The sequence below is a fragment of the Carcharodon carcharias genome, chromosome 8, assembly GCF_017639515.1.
Source record: "Carcharodon carcharias isolate sCarCar2 chromosome 8, sCarCar2.pri, whole genome shotgun sequence".
NCBI lineage: Eukaryota > Metazoa > Chordata > Chondrichthyes > Lamniformes > Lamnidae > Carcharodon > Carcharodon carcharias.
This window is the reverse complement of record NC_054474.1, coordinates 41,737,711-41,756,742: the sequence shown is the minus strand read 5'-3', so window position 1 is coordinate 41,756,742 and position 19,032 is coordinate 41,737,711. Positions and strand designations below refer to the sequence as shown.

General features: G+C 41.3%; 1 protein-coding gene across 4 annotated transcripts in view; it reads right to left on the bottom strand.

Annotated features, from left to right (window-relative positions):
- The window catches only part of ddx46 (DEAD (Asp-Glu-Ala-Asp) box polypeptide 46), a 69,487-nt gene that overhangs the window by 22,399 nt on the left and 28,056 nt on the right, over positions 1-19,032 (bottom strand). For all 4 annotated transcript variants that reach the window (XM_041193460.1, XM_041193461.1, XM_041193462.1 and 1 more), the window contains 5 exons: positions 16,127-16,247; positions 15,850-16,025; positions 14,327-14,448; positions 11,994-12,072; positions 481-563 (listed from right to left, as the gene is read on the bottom strand). In XM_041193460.1, the coding sequence (XP_041049394.1) occupies positions 481-563; positions 11,994-12,072; positions 14,327-14,448; positions 15,850-16,025; positions 16,127-16,247 (581 nt within the window). The remainder of the gene's footprint in view (positions 1-480; positions 564-11,993; positions 12,073-14,326; positions 14,449-15,849; positions 16,026-16,126; positions 16,248-19,032) is intronic.

The following is a 19,032-nucleotide window of genomic DNA, read 5'->3' as shown; positions in this document are numbered from 1 at the left end:
TATATAAGCAATAAGGAATTCAGTTTACCCAGAGAATGGCTAAAATATAGAGCTTACTATATCAGGGAGCTGTTGAGGCAAGCAGCATAGCTGGACTTAAAGGGAATCCACATAGCTGAATGAGGGAGAAAGTGATAGAAAGATAACCCATTAGGTTCAGATGAAATAGTGTGGGAGGTGGCTATGTGGATCTAAAACAGGAGCCACAGGCCAGTTGAACTAAATGGCCTGTTTCTGCACGTAATTTTATTTTTAATTCATTCAAGAGATGAAGGCAAGGCCAGTATTTATTGCCAATCCTTGACTGCCCTTGAAAAAGGAAAATCTCTCAGCATGTACATGTGCAGAATTATTTCAAAGCGGTGTATTATTTTCTATGAATTTTGTTCATTGCACAGACATATCCAAATAATTGACACGTCAACAATCAAAATTATCAAACAATACTTCCAGAGAAAAACGTTTCTTCAAAATGCTTACCTGCGGCTCAAAACCCATATCAAACATTCTATCTGCTTCATCAAGTACAACATAGGTAACTCTGCGAAAATTGGTTACACGACCTAAAAAAAGCAAGAATATAGTTTTAATAAGTGCTCTGTGCAAACATTCAGCAATCCTTAAATAATTTCAACTGATTTTATATACTTAAACTAAAAAAAAATTCCAAATTAAGCAGTAACTTGGTCCATATTTTCTTGATTATAATTCTGTTTTATACTTTGTCTTGATACAGATATTACATTCTTAGGTACAGATTATACTTTGGGTACAATACTGTGTGAAAACAGTTGCCCAGGTTTTCCAAATCTTCTCTTGCATACCATCAAGGCAAGCAGAACCTGCAAAATTCACAAAACAGCCCTCTCCAAACAAATACCCATCATACAATTTTAGACTGAGATGAAGCATGGAGCCACATCAGCCATTATCTGACAAGTCTCAGCATTCACCTAGGAAAAGAACATATTAGAGATTACGCCGCATGTGTGGAAGACAGGGACTTTGCTACAGCTATTAGTCAGTGTATTTTATACTAGGTGACAGCATTCTTCCTCTAGAGGCTTAACCAGTGAAGTAGTGAGGAGCTGCTATACGCTCGATTTTACACTTTCTAAGATTCTGAACACAAGAAAATTAAAACTCTATAAATGGAGTGGAAAAAACAGTTGAAAATGTTCCAACAGTAGAGTTTATATTCTGCAAAGAATATGACACATTCACAAGGAGCCACAAGTTTAGTAACAGGTTACTGCACAACTTTATTATGGACCTACCTCTGATGGGTTAAGTCTTGCATGCCCAAATCAAATTTCTTGAGGAAACTTTCTCCATATGGGTCAAATAATGTCGACAGTTTAGTAAAGTGATATTCAATATCATACAGTATTTGTCTAATATTAAACTGTACACTTTCTCATGCAATCATGTCTGATATAAAACACATTAGGTGCTAGAATGAAGTTATAATGAACTACCTTTAAATCCACATATACCCACAGCAATTTTTTTTGGTATCAATGTGATTTAACTGATTTTTATTTTAAAGCACAATCATTTTGTAAGTAGCTCCTGAAAAAAGCTTAAAGCTTGGTAAATTTGTGCAATCTTACTACACAGCAAGATGGAGAATGAAATAGATTGAATGGAAATTATTGACCACTTAGTCTAAGCTTCTTGCTATATAAAACTAACAACAAAGTTAATCAAATATCAGAATGTATCCAAAGGTAATTTCACTTTGGCTAAAGTTATTTTAACTTGGGTCAGCATTTTTCCCCGTCGGGGGGTTACGCGAGAGCGGGCGAGTTCCTGATCGGCATCCCTGTTCAGGGATATTCCGCCATTTTACGTGGCGGGCCAATTAGGGTGTGATGTGCGCCAAGAAGCGCTGAGCGCTCCCTGTGCGGGCGGGGGGAAGGGGAGGGATCCCTGAGCCAGGTGTGCACTCTTTCGCATACGTGCGTGCAAGAGTGCACAGATCTCCCTGAGGCAAAGTGCTGCCTCAGGGAGATCAGTATTACTTTTAAAAAGATAATAAATGATGAGAAAAATTTTATTGACATGTCCCCTCATGTGACACGGTCACATGAACTTGGACATGTCAATTACTTTTATTAAAAATGTAACACACATTTTAAATCCCTCATGAAACCTCATCCCACCCATGGATGAGGTTTTATGTTTTTCTGAAGGCCGCCTGGGCTCATCGCCTGCCCACCAACCATAGAACACTACAGCACAGAAAACAGGCCATTTGGCCCTTCTAGTCTGTGCCAAAATATTATTCCGCTAGTCCCATTGACCTGCACCTAGTGCATAACCCTCCAGACATTTCCCATCCATGTATCTATCTAATTTATTCTTAAAACTTAAGAGTGAGCCCGCATTTACCACATCAGATGGTAGCTCGTTCCACACTCTCACCACTCTCTGAGTGAGGAAGTTCCCCCTAAACCTTTCCCCTTTCACCCTAAAGCCATGTGCTCTTGTGTTTATTTCTCCTAATCTAAGTGGAAAGAGCCTACTCGCATTTACTCTGTCTATACCCCTCATAATTTTGTAAACTTCTATCATATCTCCCCTCATTCTTCTACGCTCCAAGGAATAAAGTCCTAACCTGCTTAATCTTTCCCTGTAACTCAACTCCTTAAGACCCGGCAACATCCTAGTAAATCTCTGCACTCTCTCAATCTTACTGATATCCTTCCTGTAGTTAGGCGACCAGAACTGCACACAATACTCCAAAGTTGGCCTCAGCAATGTCTTATACAACCTCACTATAACATCCCAACTCCTATATTCAATACTTTGATTTATGAAGGCCAGTATGCCAGAAGCTTTCTTTACAATCTTGTCTACCTGTGACGCCACTTTCAGGGAACTATGTATCTGAACTCCCAGATCCCTTTGTTCCTCCGCACTCCTCAGTGCCCTACCATTTACTGTGTATGTCCTACCTTGGTTTGACCTTCCAAAATGTAACAACTCACACTTTTCCACATTAACTTCCATCTGCAATTTTCTGGCCCATTTTTACAGTTGGTCCAAATCCCTGCAAGCTTTGAAAGCCTTCCTCACTGTCCACAACACCTCCAATCTTAGTGTCATCAGCAAACTTGCTGATCCAATTCACCACATTATCATCCAAATCATTGATATAGACAACAAACAACAATGGTCCCAGCACAGATCCCTGAGGCACACCACTAGTCACAGACCTCCAGTCTGAGAAGCAATCATCCACTACCACACTCTCTTCTCCCACACAGCCAATTTCGAATCCAGTTTACAACCTCTCCATGGATACTAAGTGTCTGAATCTTCTGAAATAACCTCCCATGTGGGACCTTGTCAAAGGCCTTACTAAAGTCCACGTAGACAACATCCACAGCCTTTCCTTCATCTACTTTCTTGGTAAGCTCCTCGAAAAAACTCTACAAGGTTCGTTAAACACAACCTACCACACACAAAGCCATGCTGACTATCCTTAATCAGCCCTTGGCTGTCCAAATAATTATATATCCAATCTCTCAGAACACCTTCCAATAATTTACCTACTACTGACATCAGGCTCACTGGCCTGTAATTACCTGGTTTACTTTTGGAGCCTTTTTTAAACAATGGAACAATTTAAACATTAAACAAACCCTCCAATCCTCCGGCACCTCACCTGTGGCTAAGGACATTTTAAATATTTCTGCCAGGACCCCTGCAATTTCTATACTAGTCTCCCTCAAGGTCCGAGGGATTTATCATGTCAGGACCGGGGGATTAATCTACCTTTATTCGCTGTAAGGCAGCAAGCACCTCCTCCTCTTAAATCTCTATATGCTCCATGCAACTACTGCTTGTTTCCCTTCCTTCTTTATGCACTATGCCAGTTTCCTGAGTAAATACTGATGCAAAAAAACTGTTTAAGATCTCCCCCATCTCGTGAGGCTCCATACATAAGATGACCACTCTGATCTTCAAGGGGACCAATTGTGTCCCTTTCTATCCTTTTACTCTTAATATACTTGTAGAAACCCTTCGGGTTTACCTTCACATTATCTGCCAAAGCAACCTCATGTCTTCTTTTTGCCTTCCTGATTTCCTTTTTTAGTATTTTCTTACATTTTCTATACTCTACAAGTACCTCATTTGCTCCTTGTTGCCTATACCTGCTATACACCTCTCTCTTCTTCTTAACCAGATCGCCAATATCCCTTGAAAACCAAGGTTCCCTATGCTTGTTAACTTTGCCTTTAATCCTGACAGGAACATGCAAACTCTGCACTCTCAAAATTTCGCCTTTGAATGCCTTCCACTTACTGAACGCATCCTTGCCAGAAAACAACTTATGCCAATCCATTCTTCCTAGATCATTTCTCATTTCCACAAAATTGGCCTTTCTCCAATGTAGAATCTCAACTCGAGGACCAGATCTATCCTTATCCATAATTAGCTTAAAACTAATGACATTGTGGTCACTGAACACAAAATGTTTGCCTACACATACTTCTGTCACCTGACCTGTCTGGTTCCCTAATAGGAGATCAAGTATTGCATCCTCTCTCGTTGGTACCTCTATATATTGATTTAGAAAACTTTCCTGAACACATTTGACAAACTCCAAGCCCTTTTACAGTATGGGAATCCCAGTCAATATGTGGAAAGTTAAAATCTCCTACTATCACAACTTTTTGTTTCTTACATTGGTCTGCTAACTCTCTAGAGATTTGCTCCTCCAATTCTCTCTGACTATTGGGCGGTCTATAATGCAACCCTATTAGTGTGGTCACACCTTTCCCATTCCTCAGCTCCACCCATATGGCCTCTGTAGACGAGCCCTCCGGGCTGTCCTGCTTACGCAAGACTATGATATTTTCCCTGACTAGTAATGCCACTCCTCCCCCTTTCATCCCTCCCCCTCTATCATGTCTGAAACAATGGAACCCCGGAACATTGAGATGCCAGTCCTGCCCTACCTGCAACTAAGTCTCACTAATAGCAATAATGTTGTAATCCCACGTGCCAATCCATGCCCTAAGCTCATTTGCCTTGCATTACTCCTTGCACTGAAATAGATGCACCTGAGAACATTTCTATCATGTACGGACCCTTGATTTCTGTCTATATGTGCATTCCTTGCTTGACCTTTATCCTCCTCCACCTCACTATCTGCTCTAACACTCTGGTTCCCCTCCCCCTGCAAATCTAGTTTAAACGCCCCGGAGCAACAGTAGCAAACCTACCCGCAAGGATGTTAGTCCCCCTCCAGTTCAGGTGCAAACCATCCCGTCGGAACAGGTCCCACCTTCCCTGGAACAGAGCCCAATTGTCAAGAAACATGAAGGCCTCCCTCCTGCACCATCTCCTTAGCCACATATTTAGCTGCAATGTCCTCCTATTTCTAGCCTCACTAGCACATGGCACGGGTAGCACCCCTGAGATCGTAACCCTGGAGGTCCAGTCCTTCAACTTAGCACCTAACTCCCTAAACTCTCTTTGCAGGACCTCCTCCTCCTTCCTATCCATGTCACTGGTCCCTACATGGACCACAACATCTGGCTGCTCACCCTCCCTCCTGAGAATACCGAGAACTCGATCCGAGATATCGCGGACCCTGGCACCAGGGAGGCAACAGACCATCCGGGATTCTTGATCTCTCCCACAGAATCTTCTATCTGCCTCTCTAACTATCGAATCCCCTATCACTACTGCTCTCCTCTTTTCCCTCCCTCCTTTCTGAGCTGAGGGTCTAGCCTCGGTGCCAGAGATGCAACCACCACAACTTATACCTGGTAGGTCGTCCCCACCAACAGTATCCAAAACCTTAAGGTTGCACAGGCAGCTCCTTTAACTGTTTTAATTACTTTTTAATAGGCCTTTGACAGTTCAGCAGGCGCGCAGCCGACTCAACTGAAAATCTAAATGACATACGGTGATGGGTTGGGATGCCCGCCTGACGTCACTGCGCATCATTTTACGTGTTGGTGAGCGGGTCCCACCCCCATTTGCCGGAGGGAGAATTCTGCCCTTGGTATAGTTCACTGGCTAGGCCTCATATGAAATAGCCCACAATTTGGGGCCTGTCTCATCTTGAATGCAATGGACAGGCTCAAAGAAAAATGGCAAGGATGATTAAGACCTTTGTATTTCAAAGCAAGACAGCAGAATAAATTAACTTGTATTTGTCATGGAAAGGAAGGTTGAAGAAAATATGTTGTAGCTCCTTAAAATACTGAGAGGCACAGGTGTAGATGTAAAATCACTTGGGTTGATGGGGGAATACAAAACCAGATGACACATAACTCCGAATAAAAGTTTTTACCTGCAAGTTTATAAGATTGCTTTTTTTTTTGATTAGTCAGTGAGTTTTTAAAACTGCATGCCCCAATTCGGGCATAACAAATATAAATGAGTAAGTCTGTTCACTCTTAACAGCTCACCGATCTAGGAAAGCTTACACTTTCCTCCAGAACACTGAACTACCCAATAGTTTTGCCTCCATCACACTACCCAAAGTTCATTCAAACTGCCATCACTGTTTACTCAAATAATCTCTTAACTTTGGTTTTAAATTTGCTATAATTTGCTAATAATGTTGTATCAACCTGCTAAGAGGTCTAAAAGGAATGAAACTGGATGAACCACACTGCATCAACTTAAGACACCGGAAATGACAATGGCAAACCCAGCCCTGCCAACCCTGCAAAGTCCTCCTTACTAACATCTAGGGGCTTCTGCTAAAATTGGAGAGCTGCAGATTAGTCAAGCAACAGCCTGACACAGTCATATTCACAAAATCAAATCAGACAATTTCCCAGACGCCACCACCACCACCATCTCTGGGAATGTCCTGTCCCACTGGCAGGACAGACCCACCAGAGATGGCGACACAATGACATACATTCAGGAGAGTGTTGCCCTGGGAGTCCTTAACATTGACTCCAGAGCCTACGAAGTCTCACCAGGTCAAACATGAGCAAGGAAATCTCCTACTAATTACCACCTACTGACCCGCCCCTCACAGCTGATGAATCAGTACTCCTTAATGTTGACCAACTGAAGGAAGCATTAAGGGTGGCAAGGGCACAGAATGTAGTCTAGGTGGGGAACTTCAACGTACATCACAGAGTCACTTGGTAACACCACTTCTGATTGAGCTGGCCAAGTCTTAAAGGACTTATCTGCTAGACTGGGATTGCAGCAAGTGGTGAAATAACCAACAAGAGGGAAAAACCAACCTAATCTCATCCTCACCAACCTGCCTGTCTAGATGCTATCCTTGACAATAGCAGTAGGAGTGACCCAATCACAGTCCTTGTGGAGACAAGTCCTGCCTTTGCATTGAGGGCATCCTCTATCATGTTGTGTGGCACTACCACCGTGCTAAATGGGATAGATTTCAAACAGATTAGCAACTCAAGGCCGGGCATCCATGAGGCGCTGTGCGCCATCAGCAGCAGCAGCAGAATTGTACTCGAACACAATCTGTAACCTTCTGACCTGACCTTTATCCCCCACTCTACCACTACCATCAAGCTCCAGGATCAACTCTGGTTCAATGAAAAGTGCAGGAGAGTATGCCAGGAGCAACACCAGGCATCCCTAAAAATGAGGTGTCGATCTGGTGAAGCTACAGCACAGGACTACTTGCATGCCAATCAACTCAAGCAACATATGATGGACAGAACTAAGCAATCCCACAGCCAACGGATCAGATCTAAGCTCTGCAGTTCTGCCACAGCCAGTCGTGAATGGTGGTGGACAATTAAACAACTAGGAGGAGGAGGCAGCTCCACTATTATCCCCATCTTCAACAATGGGGGAACCCAGCGCATCAATGCAGAGGACAAGGCTGAAGCATTTGCAATAATCTGCAGCCAGAAGTGCCGGAATGGATAATCCATCTCAGCCTCCTCCTGAGGTCCCCAGATGCCAGTCTTCAACCAATTTGATTCAGTCCTCGTGATATCAAGAAACAGCTGATGGCATTGGATACTGCTAAGGCTATGGGCCCTGATAACATTCGGCAATAGTACTGAAGAATTGTGCTCTAGAACCAGCCATGCCCCCAGTTAAGCTGTTCCAGTACATCTACAACTTAGGCATCTACCTAGAGCGTGAAAAATTGCTCAGGTATGTTCGGTACACAAAAAGCAGGACAAATCCAACCGGCCAATTACTACCCCCTCAGTCTGCTCTCCATCATCAGTAAAGTAATGGAAGGGATCATCAACAGTGCTATCAAGCGGCACTTGCTTAGCAATAAGCTGCTTGCTGACGCTCAGTTTGGGTTCAGCCAGGGCCACTCAGCTCCTGGCCTCATCACAGCTTTGGTTCAAACATGGGCAAAAGAGCTGAACTCCAGAGGTGAGGTGCCCTTGATATCAAGGCAGCATGTGACCGAGTGTGACACCAAGGAACCCAAGCAAAGCTGAAGTCAATGGGAATCTTATAGGGTTCTTATGTTGTTATGAATCAGGGGAAAACTCTCCACTGTTGGAGTCATACCTAGCACAAAGGAAGATGGTTATGGTCGTTGGAGGCCAAACATCTTAGCCTCAGGATATCACTGCAGGAGTTACTCAGGGTAGTGTCCTAGGCACAATCATCTTCAGCTGCTTCATCAATGACATTACCTCCCTCAAAGCCAAAATTGGGGATGTTCCCTGATGATTGCAAAATGTTCAGCAACATTCATGACTCCTCAGATACAGAAGCAGTCTGGTCCCATATGCAGCAAGACCTGGTGGCAAGTAACATTGCCACATAAGTGCCAAGCAATGAAAATCTCCAACAAGAGAATTTAATCATCTCCACATGACATTCAATGGCATTACATCACTGAATCCCTCACTATCAACATCCTGGGGGGGGGTGGTTTTACTATTGACCAGAAACTGAACTGGACCAGCCATGCGTGGCTACAAGAGCAGATTGGAGGCTGGGAATTCTGCAGAGAGTAATTCACCTCTTGACTCCCCAAATCCTGTTCACTATCTACAGGCACAAGTCAGGAGTGCGATGGAATACACTCTGCTTGCCTGGATGAGTGTTGCTCCAACAATGCTCAAGACGCTCAACAACATTCAAGACAAAGCAACCCACTTGATTAGCACCCCATCAACCACCTTAAACATTCAATCCCTCTACCACTGACACCCAGTGGCTGCAGTGTGTACCATCTACAAGATGCAATGCAGGAACTCGCTTAGGCTCCTTCGACAGCACCTTCCAAACCCGCAATCTCTACGACCTAGAAGGACAAGGACATCAGATGCATGGGAACACAACCATCTGCATGTTCCCCTCCAAACCACACACCATCTTGACTTGGAACCTTATTCCTTCTCTGTCGCTGGGTCAAAATCCTGGAACTCCCTTTCTAACAGCACTGTGGGTGTACCGACACCACATGGACTGCAGCAGTTCAAGAAAGTGGATCACCACCACCTTCTCATGAGCAATTAGGAATGGGCAATAAATGCTGGCCTCACTTGCGACATCCACATTCTGTGGACAAATATAAAAAAAATCTGACTGGCCTATAAATCTCAAATTTGATCTCTCCTATCTGATTAGTTAGCAGGCATCAGATTACAGAAAACAGATACAACCATAATAATCCAAGTGACCACAGAAAATTGAAAATTTAAGTTGAAAATTGAAAGCCAAAACAAAACTAACTGTAAATATATAAAGTTCAAACTCTAATTAGAAGTAGTCAGATGACAGTATGAGAAATCTAGTTCAACTGTATTTATACGCAGCTTGGGATTTTTTCATTAATGGTTAGTGGATTAGTAATAATTACATACCAGGGCTTGACAACTGAACAATTCTACAACATGTTTTTGCGAACAATGTCAAAACTAGCAGGCTAAAATTTTCCATGTAAGCTCCTATAGTGAGAAAATTGTGCATGTGTTACGCAAACATTTCTAACACATGCTGGCTTCTTGCCATTAGTGCTTACTTGGAAAATTAAAAAACTTAAGGCTTAACATCAATCATCCGCAGGTGAGACTTGAAATTAGGGGCAGGGTTTTCCAGTCGGTTGTGTGGGGGCGGAACCGACATGTAAAATGAGGCGCGATGACGTCAGACGTGCGTCCCGACGTCATAGCGCAGTCTCATGATATTTCGGTCGACAGGCAGTGCCAGAGTCGGCTATGCGCCCGCTGAAATGTAAATGGCCTATTAAAGCCATTAACAAAGCAATTATTGTAATTGTTAATGCTGCCCGTCCAACCTTAAGGTTGGCAGGCAGGCAAAAAGCCTAAGCGGCCTTCGTGATTTTCAAGAAACCTCATCCGCGAACGGGATGAGGTTTCCTAAAGCTTTTATTAAATAAATAAAATTTTATTAATAAATATAAAAACATGCCCCATCTCAGGTGACAATCACATAAGGGGGCATGTTTAAATATTTTTAAACCTTTTATTTAATATTTTTAACATCGATTCAATCTCCGAGACAGCTTCGTGCCTCCGGGAGGTTGATGTGCTCTTTCGCGTGCGAAAGAACGCTGGCCCTGACTCTCCCTCCTCCCCCCACCCACACAAGTAGTAGTGAGCACTATGGCTCACATATTACGCTAGATGGGCCTTAATTGGCCCGCCCACATAAAATGATGGCGTGGAGCCAATCGCAAGCGGCGATCAGTTCCGCGACCACCTTGATCTAGCTGAGCCTGCCAACTACGTGAAAAATTCTGCCCTAGAGAAACATTGCCATGGCTGGCGAGAGACCAAGATCAGAACATAGTTGCAGGTTGAGGGTGTTTCATTGCACTTCCTGTGACATCCAACATGTCATTTGGATACTCAACAGCATCATTTGAGAGTGGGAGATTGCGTTCAAGCATTCACTTGGAAATTCAATAAAGGGTAGCAGGATATCTGAAACAGGTTTTCAACAAAATGAGGTAAGTTTCACAGACATCAAACTGGGAACAGTGCTGATAGATCACAATGGATCCAGTGTGCTAAGACTGATGGAAAAGGCAGATTTTTAATTGTGTAAGACAGCTTACTAGGACTGAATAGCAGAGATGCAGGAATGAGTAGATAAATTGGATTTTAAGGGATCAAAGAATGGCTATTTAGAACTTTCAACTCAAGAGATTAAATTGGCCGCTATAGTACATGTTTGGGTAGATTGAAATATGAAAGAAGCTGCTTGATGGACTGAGTGGCCTCATCTTGGTCCACACTTTTTATGAAAAATAATTGATTCTGCGTGGTCCTATCATTTTATAATTTCACTCTCTACTAAATTTAGGACTGATAATGTACTAACATTGCCAAAGATAAACAGTGAGCCTATTCAGGCCCTAAAATGAAAAATCATTAATAAGTGAAGAATCTACTTGCTGTGCAGTAAGACAAAAGAGAATTTCTATGTTTAAAATTGGCCCAAATTAGAATGTTTGTCTGAGAAATCTGTTTGCTGTTCAGTATCTAGAATTGTAGCATGTTGCTTATGTTTTTTAGATACAGAAGTGCACTAATGTTAAGAGAAACTGCCTAAATTGAGAGATGTGCTCACTCCTATTATACTGCATCTGAAACAGGACCTACCACTCAACAACAGCAGTAAGATTCCTCTGCAGAACCCAGGGAGCCATTGCTTGAATAAATCTGATGCAGACTTGCTGTTGTCAGAGTAGGGACAGGGAGTCATAAAATGTGTGCCTCAGTTAGCATCAAATTCTGTAAAAACATCGAATGAGTACTGCCTGCAGGTGTTTCTGAAGAATTCAGTCCACATTGCATCAGTGGAGCTAGTCACTTAACTGCACATTGCCTAGGCTCTACATAGGAATCGTCCACTGCTTAAAAAATTGTAAACTGTGGGAAACAAATAGAGGGTCCTTTCTCCTTTCAAGTGCTCCCCGCTACATTGCTCTTTAAGTGGCTTCCATGTACGCTTAACAGTCGCTAAATGATCGAATGTAAACTATAGCAAGTGTTCAACTGTTTACAATTCTCTTTACTTACCATTATTGGCTGCAAGCATGTCTATCATACGGCCCGGTGTACAAACTATAATTTCTGCTCCTCGTTTTAGTTCAGCAATCTGGATTAAGAAGTAAACATAGTTTTTAAAAGTATAATAATAAACAAGCCATCATAAATTATTCAGTAAGAATTAGGATTTGATCAGTCATCCAAGCTGATCTTGTTTGGGTGAAGCTTCTAAAGATTTATTATTGTTAGCACACAAACAAAGTTACCTATTAAGAGACATTGCCAAGAGATTTAAAATTTCATGAAGTCATGTTTGTAAAACTTGTATAGAGGGAAATATATCCTACTTAATTGTTACATAATTCAAAATTTGATAAAGAAGTTATTTGTATAGGTACAGTCTCTCAAATCCAGCTGGTCCAAAAACTGGAATTGTCCAAAAGCCACACACTTTTATAATGTTCCATGCATCAATTTTAATTGAGTAAAATTTAAAAAGAAATTACCTGGGCAATTCAGCTAGGTGCTGCATTGGCGTGTTGTGGCTCCAGGCTAGTTATCCCCCCTTTACCACTTTGCATGCTGTTCTATCCCATGCTCCAAGCAACTCTTGATCACACCCGACTTGAACTGCCCAATGCCTGAAGATTCAACCTGAAATCCTGCATGGCCTCAGTTCCGAGACTGTCAGATTTGAGGTACTGTACCTGCACAGTATTATATAGTCTGAGCCAAACCTAATATTTATGGAGAGGACAACTAAAAGCCAATTCATCCTCAATGTATATTTTCAAGCCCCAGCAAAGCAGTTAAAACAGTATAATGATAATAACAGATGTAAGAAAAATTAACCCTCTGCCAAGTGATGTATTTGATTCTATAAGTTGGAAACATTGGGCAGAATTTTGCTCCCCCATTCGGGGGGGGGGGGGCTGTGCGGGGGGTGGGCGCGACCCCAAGTCAGCTGCGTGTCCGCCGAACTAGAAATCTAAATGACGTGCGGTGATGTTGGACTGCACACCCAACATCACTGCACGTCATTTTACACGTCGCCAAGCAAGCCCCGCCCCCGCTCACCGACCTGAAAATTCTACCCATTAAATTTAGCCCACTATCTGAGGTTTGTGCAATACAATTACTTAACTAGATCAAGATGACTTTGGGAAGAACACTCAAGCTACCTTTCTCTTAAAGCAAATCTTACTATATGACTAACATCTTTAGGAATTATCAATATTTTTAAATAGATTTTTAGATACCAATTCAGATTTTCAATGCTCTCCTTTCCAAACCAGACCTATGCCTCAAAAAACCTAAAACTAACTTGTTTCTCCCCTTCAGTCTTACTGCAGCAGCTGGTGTTGTGATCAGGAACACCATCTCCACACAACTTTCCAAGCTCAGATTTAGCTTCCGCTACCCAGCACTTGTATTTCACTGTCAGCAAAAGGGCAACATTTAACATTAAAATATCATCTAAGCACCGAGAATCAAATACCAAAAGATGGTGGCTCCAGCTTGGAAGCCGCCTACTGAATGGTTAGTTTTTATAAAATGATAACTTGAGTTAAAAACAAAAGGGAGTAGGATTTCATGCATGGATCTATTAAATAATACTATTGTGGTGTATTATACTGGAGCATTTCCTTATTGGTTAAACACTGAAGTTGTAATACCACAAGTCCTAGTTCCTACATCTCAAATCTACATTATGTTGCTACATAACAAATATTGATTAATGTGGGAAATGAAGGCAAGACTGATGGATAAAAAGCAAAACACTGCAGTTGCTGGAAATATTTTTTTAAAACCCATAAAATCCTGAAAATATGCAGATCAGCCAGCATTTATGGAGCGGAAGGTAAAGTTAACATTTCGGGTATATTATCTTCCATCAGAAACAGAAGGCAGCACACCTGAAACATTAGTCCAAGTTTTCTCTCCACAGTTGCTGCGTGACCCGTGTTTCCAGTATTTCTTGTTTTTATTACTGCACTGATCAACTATGGTTACCAGTTTTTAAAAATTAATTACTTGCAACCCTAATAACTACCACGTCAACTCTTTTCTTCTCCGCTGATGCTGCCAGACCTGCTGAGTTTTTCCAGGTAATTCTGTTTTTGTTTAACATATTTTAAAAACCTTTTGAATGAGATTTCAATGTGTTATGAGAACATAGAATTTCACTACTTTAGGATCAGTCACAACAACCTGATCTCAATAATTCTATGTAGCTTCTTCATCATTCAGTGGGTCTCAGGTTCAATTCTCGGTCTGTATCGGGTTAGGTGCAGGTGGTGCACAAGGCTCACATGAATTATTGCTTTCAGCATTGAAAGTGAAATCTGGCAGAAAAGAATTACCTGTTCACTTATTCCAGTTCCACCATAAACACACACTACCCTTAGTCCAAGTGCTTTTGAGAACTTCTTGCATTCTTTGGTAATCTGAAGGGCTAACTCACGGGTTGGGGTGGAAATGAGTGCTGAAAACAAAAGAAAAATTAAAATATTTGATAATTTCAAGAGTGTATTAAAATGCTGTTGGTTCAGAAAACAAATGGAGTAACAGTATAATTAAAAATTGCCAATTCTGGACAAATATGATTACCTTTCTAAGTATTCACTAATTTTTTGCCTTGTTATGTTCAGCGATTTTTTTTAACCACCATCCCAAGGCTGGTTAGGGTGTTTTCCCTTTTTTGGATAGAACATAATTTCCCTACCTTCCAGTATTTTTGTATAATTCCTCCCCCTAAATAATTTTGGAAAATTGTGCCTCTTATACTTCAATCATTGGTATTCTGGAATGTAGAATCCTGCCTAGAAATTTATTAACTAAGCCTTATTAACCCTTTTAATATAATTCCCTATTTCTGTGTCTCTTCCCAAATACTTGCTCTTCTACAGATAAGCCAAAGTAACAACAAATCAGGTGGGATGTATTATTCTAACTTGTATATCGGCTATAGTTTTTAAAGCAAAGAAAAAGTTTAAGTTGAATTTATGGTCCTTACAGGTGGGACTTTATGTTTGGGTTAATCTAAAATGAAATTTATAAACCCCGACTGCCAAACCAATGAAATCTCAAAAGTTAGATTACAGCTACAGCATCACTCAGTTATTTTCATCAACAGATTAAGGGTCTTTGCTATTTTATGCAACTTTAAACTCTAATGAAAACATAACCAACTTGCTAAATACACCAAAATGTATGCAGATTTTCAATCACAATTCTCGCCATGAAATTCAGTATTAGCTGTTGATGAAATCTGCCTGCACGTTGTATTTAACACAAATTACTGTTTTGTTACAGGGCAAATTCAAATCCTAGGACAATATAATATAGTGAAAGCTATGATTTATGCACACCCTAATTTATTAATGACATTAGATCAGTTAGCATTTTTATTACATACTAATCAATTGTGGTGTTTCTTAATAAAATGAATAGAAAAGATACACTGGAAATTGGTGGTTTACTTAAATCACCCACTGGAGCTGAGCATTATACTGTGGTTTATTTTCTGTAAAGCACTTGCCTTTGTAACATACTCATTTATTTATTTATTGTAATAGTGCTTACCCCTACCATTTATGGATGCAAAGGTACACATGATAATCCATGTGCTTAGCATTTGCATCACTTTTTTTAATCCTTTGATAGCAACGTGCATTGATGTGTGACATTGTCTCAAAATGTTCCAATTTACAGGCCATGCATTTTTGTTTAAAGAAAAGGAAAATTCTTCATATCAACAGCAAGAGCAAGAAGCCATGGAGGCAAATGAATTCCAAATTGAATAAGCATAACAGGAGTTCTATAATTCGATGATATTTTAATGCAGTGCTGTGTCATTTGTGAACACACAAAACTAAATACTCACCAACAGGACCTTCCGATTCTTCAAGTGGCCTCTGATCCATGATGTGTCGGAACATAGGTAAAAGAAAAGCTATCGTCTTTCCACTTCCAGTTTTAGCAATTCCAATTACATCACGTCCACACATGATGGCAGGTATTGCCTGTGCTTGAATTGGTGTTGGCTTCTCGTATCCTTGCCTAAGATTAGAAAACAACACATTTTTTGGTGATTTTGGAGAGAGCAGCAAGTGCATTCATAAAATCATATTGATGGCTTAAACGTTTTAGAAAATACTCACTTTTTCAATGAACTTAATATCTTCATAGAGATCCCACATTGCACCCATGATTTAATTGGCTTTGGACAGCCTTTGCCACGTACTGCAATTCCCTCCAACTCCAATCTGTACGCATTCACTTCTGTAAAGCAACACCAAAGCATGAAACTGCAACAGTACAGTCAATTTCATTAAAAGCAAAATACTGTTAATGCTGGAAATCTGAAACAACAACAGAAAATGTTGGGAATACTCAGCAGCATCTGTGAAGAAAAACAGAACTAACATTTCAGGTTGATAACAACTCTTCAATGTATTTCAACTCTTTCTTGGACTCGAACGCAAGTTCTGTCGAAGGGTCATGAGGACTCGAAACGTCAACTCTTTTCTTCTCCGCCGATGCTGCCAGACCTGCTGAGTTTTTCCAGGTAATTCTGTTTTTGTCTTCAATGCCTTTCTCCATTTTTTATGTCCCAATAAAGTGTTTTGGGAACATTCTTCTGCCTTAAAGGAGGCACTGTTGTTTGTACTGCAGTGCATCAAGTCATGGATGCTCTGCTCAAAAATTGGTCTTTGGCTCACTGATGCTCTGCTGATGCTTCAACCTGAGCTATTTTCTTGACAGTTTTTTTTTTCCAATGGTGGCTTGTCATTGCATTTCACTCTCAGGGGCAGGTCCCATGTCTACCTCAGATGGAATGGGAATCGAACCCGCACCATATTCTAAAACAATGTAAGTTAATTTTACATCGTTCTTCAAAAAGTAAGAGCATCATGATAAATCGCATTTAACTAACCAGAACACATTACAACTGATGAGGAAAGGTCAAATTATGTCATACACTCAGGGTATCAAAAAAACAAGAGAAAGATAATCATCATTTGCTGCTCAGTCTTAAATGACAATTTATTCAAGTACTATGCCAGCTTGATGGCAAGATCTGGTTCAGTTAATAATTCCATTATTTAATAGGAATTTGACATATTTGATTTTCCTTCTCAAATTAAAGTTACATCAGCTATCGTAAGTCACTGATTTACATTCAATGAATAGTTTACAACGGCACGATGTAATACATAGAACTATGTCAAAAGCCTTGCAAGGTAAATATCTTTATAAGATGACAGAATAATCCAAGATCACCATGGCTGCAATAGTCAGCCTCATGAGTGGATATGTTACTATATTTTAATTGTAGAATGCCAGCTTGGAGAAAAAAAACACAAAAGTCTAGGAAGGTTTATAAAGCAGCAATTTTATTAAATACATCAGTCATAATAGCTATTTCACTCTCAAATGGCATTATAGCCTTTAAATCTCTCCTATTCTATTAAACCACTTCTCAATAAATATTTACTTTTAAACTATAAGTGGTCTTTGAGTTTCAACAATATTATGCCTATAGATGGTGCTGTGAATGCAATGTTATTTGATCAAATGATTACAACTTGGTAGGAACTAATGTTATGTGACAGCCCAAACTGTACACTCGATTGTGCTCAGTTACAAGTAACAACAAATATGGCCATCAGCAAATACAAAAATGAGAATACTGGAGAGTGTTAGTTGCTGCCCCATTTAGTCATTTCATAAAGTAATTTTCTTTTATTCATTTAAGCGGTGTGGGCTTCCTTGACTGGGCCAGCATTTATTGACCATCCCGAATTGCCCTTGAGAAGGTGCTGGTGAGCTGCCTTCTTGCACCTCTGCAGTCCATGTGGTATAGGTACACCCACAGTGCTGTTAGGAAGGGAGTTCCAGGATTTTGACCCAGCAACAGTGAAGGAATGGCAATATATTTCCAAGTCAGGGCGGTGAGTGGCTTGGAGGGTAACCTCCAGGTGGTAGTGCTCCCATGTGTCTGCTGCCCTTGTCCTTTTAGATGGTAGAGGTCATGGGTTTGGAAGATGCTGTCTAAGGAGCCTTGATGAATTTCTGCAGTTCTTTTTGTAGGTGGTACACACCAATGCTACCGTGCATCGGTGATGGATGGAGTCCCAATCAAGCGGGCTGCTTTGTCCTGGATGGTGTTGAGTTTTTTTGAGTGCTGTTAAAGCTGCACTCATCCAGGCAGGTGGGGAGTATTCCATCACAATCCTGACTTCTGCCTTGTAGATTGTGGACAGGCTTTGGGGACTCAGGAGGCAAGTTACTCGCCATAGGATTTCAGCCTCTAACCAGCTCTTATAGCCACAGTATTTATGTGGCTAGTCCAGTTCAGTTTCTGGTCAATGGTAACCCCCAGGATGTTAATAGTGGGGGATTCAGTGATGGCAATGCCGTTGAATGTCAAGGAGCGAAGGTTAGATTCTCTGTTGTTGGAAATGGTCATAGCCTGGCACTTGTGTGGTGTGAAAGTTACTTGCCACTTGTCAGCCCAAGCCTGGATGTTATCCAGGTCTTACTGCATTTGGACATTGACTGCTTCAGCATCTGAGGAGTCGCAAATGGTGAACATTGTGCAATCATCAGCGACCATGCCTACTTCTGACCTTATGATGGAAGGAAGGTCATTGATGAAGCAGGTGAAGATGGTTGGACCTGGGACACTACCCTGAGGAACTCCTGCAGTGATGTCCTGGTGCTATGATGACTAACCTCCAACAACCACGACCATCTTCCTTTGTGCAGGTATGACTCCAATCAGAGTTTTTCCCCGATTCCCATATTCTCCAATTTTGCTAGAACTCCTTGATGGCACACTCAGTCAAATGCTGCCTCGATGTCGAGGGCAGTGACTCATCTCATCTCTAGAGTTCAGCTCTTTTGTCCATGTTTGAACCAAGGCTATAATGAGGTCAGGAGCTGAGTGGCCCTAGTGGAACCCAAACTGAGCATCAGTGAACAGGTTATTGCTAAGCAAGCGCCGCTTGATGGCACTATTAATAACCCCTTCCATCACCTTACTGATGATCGAGAATAGACA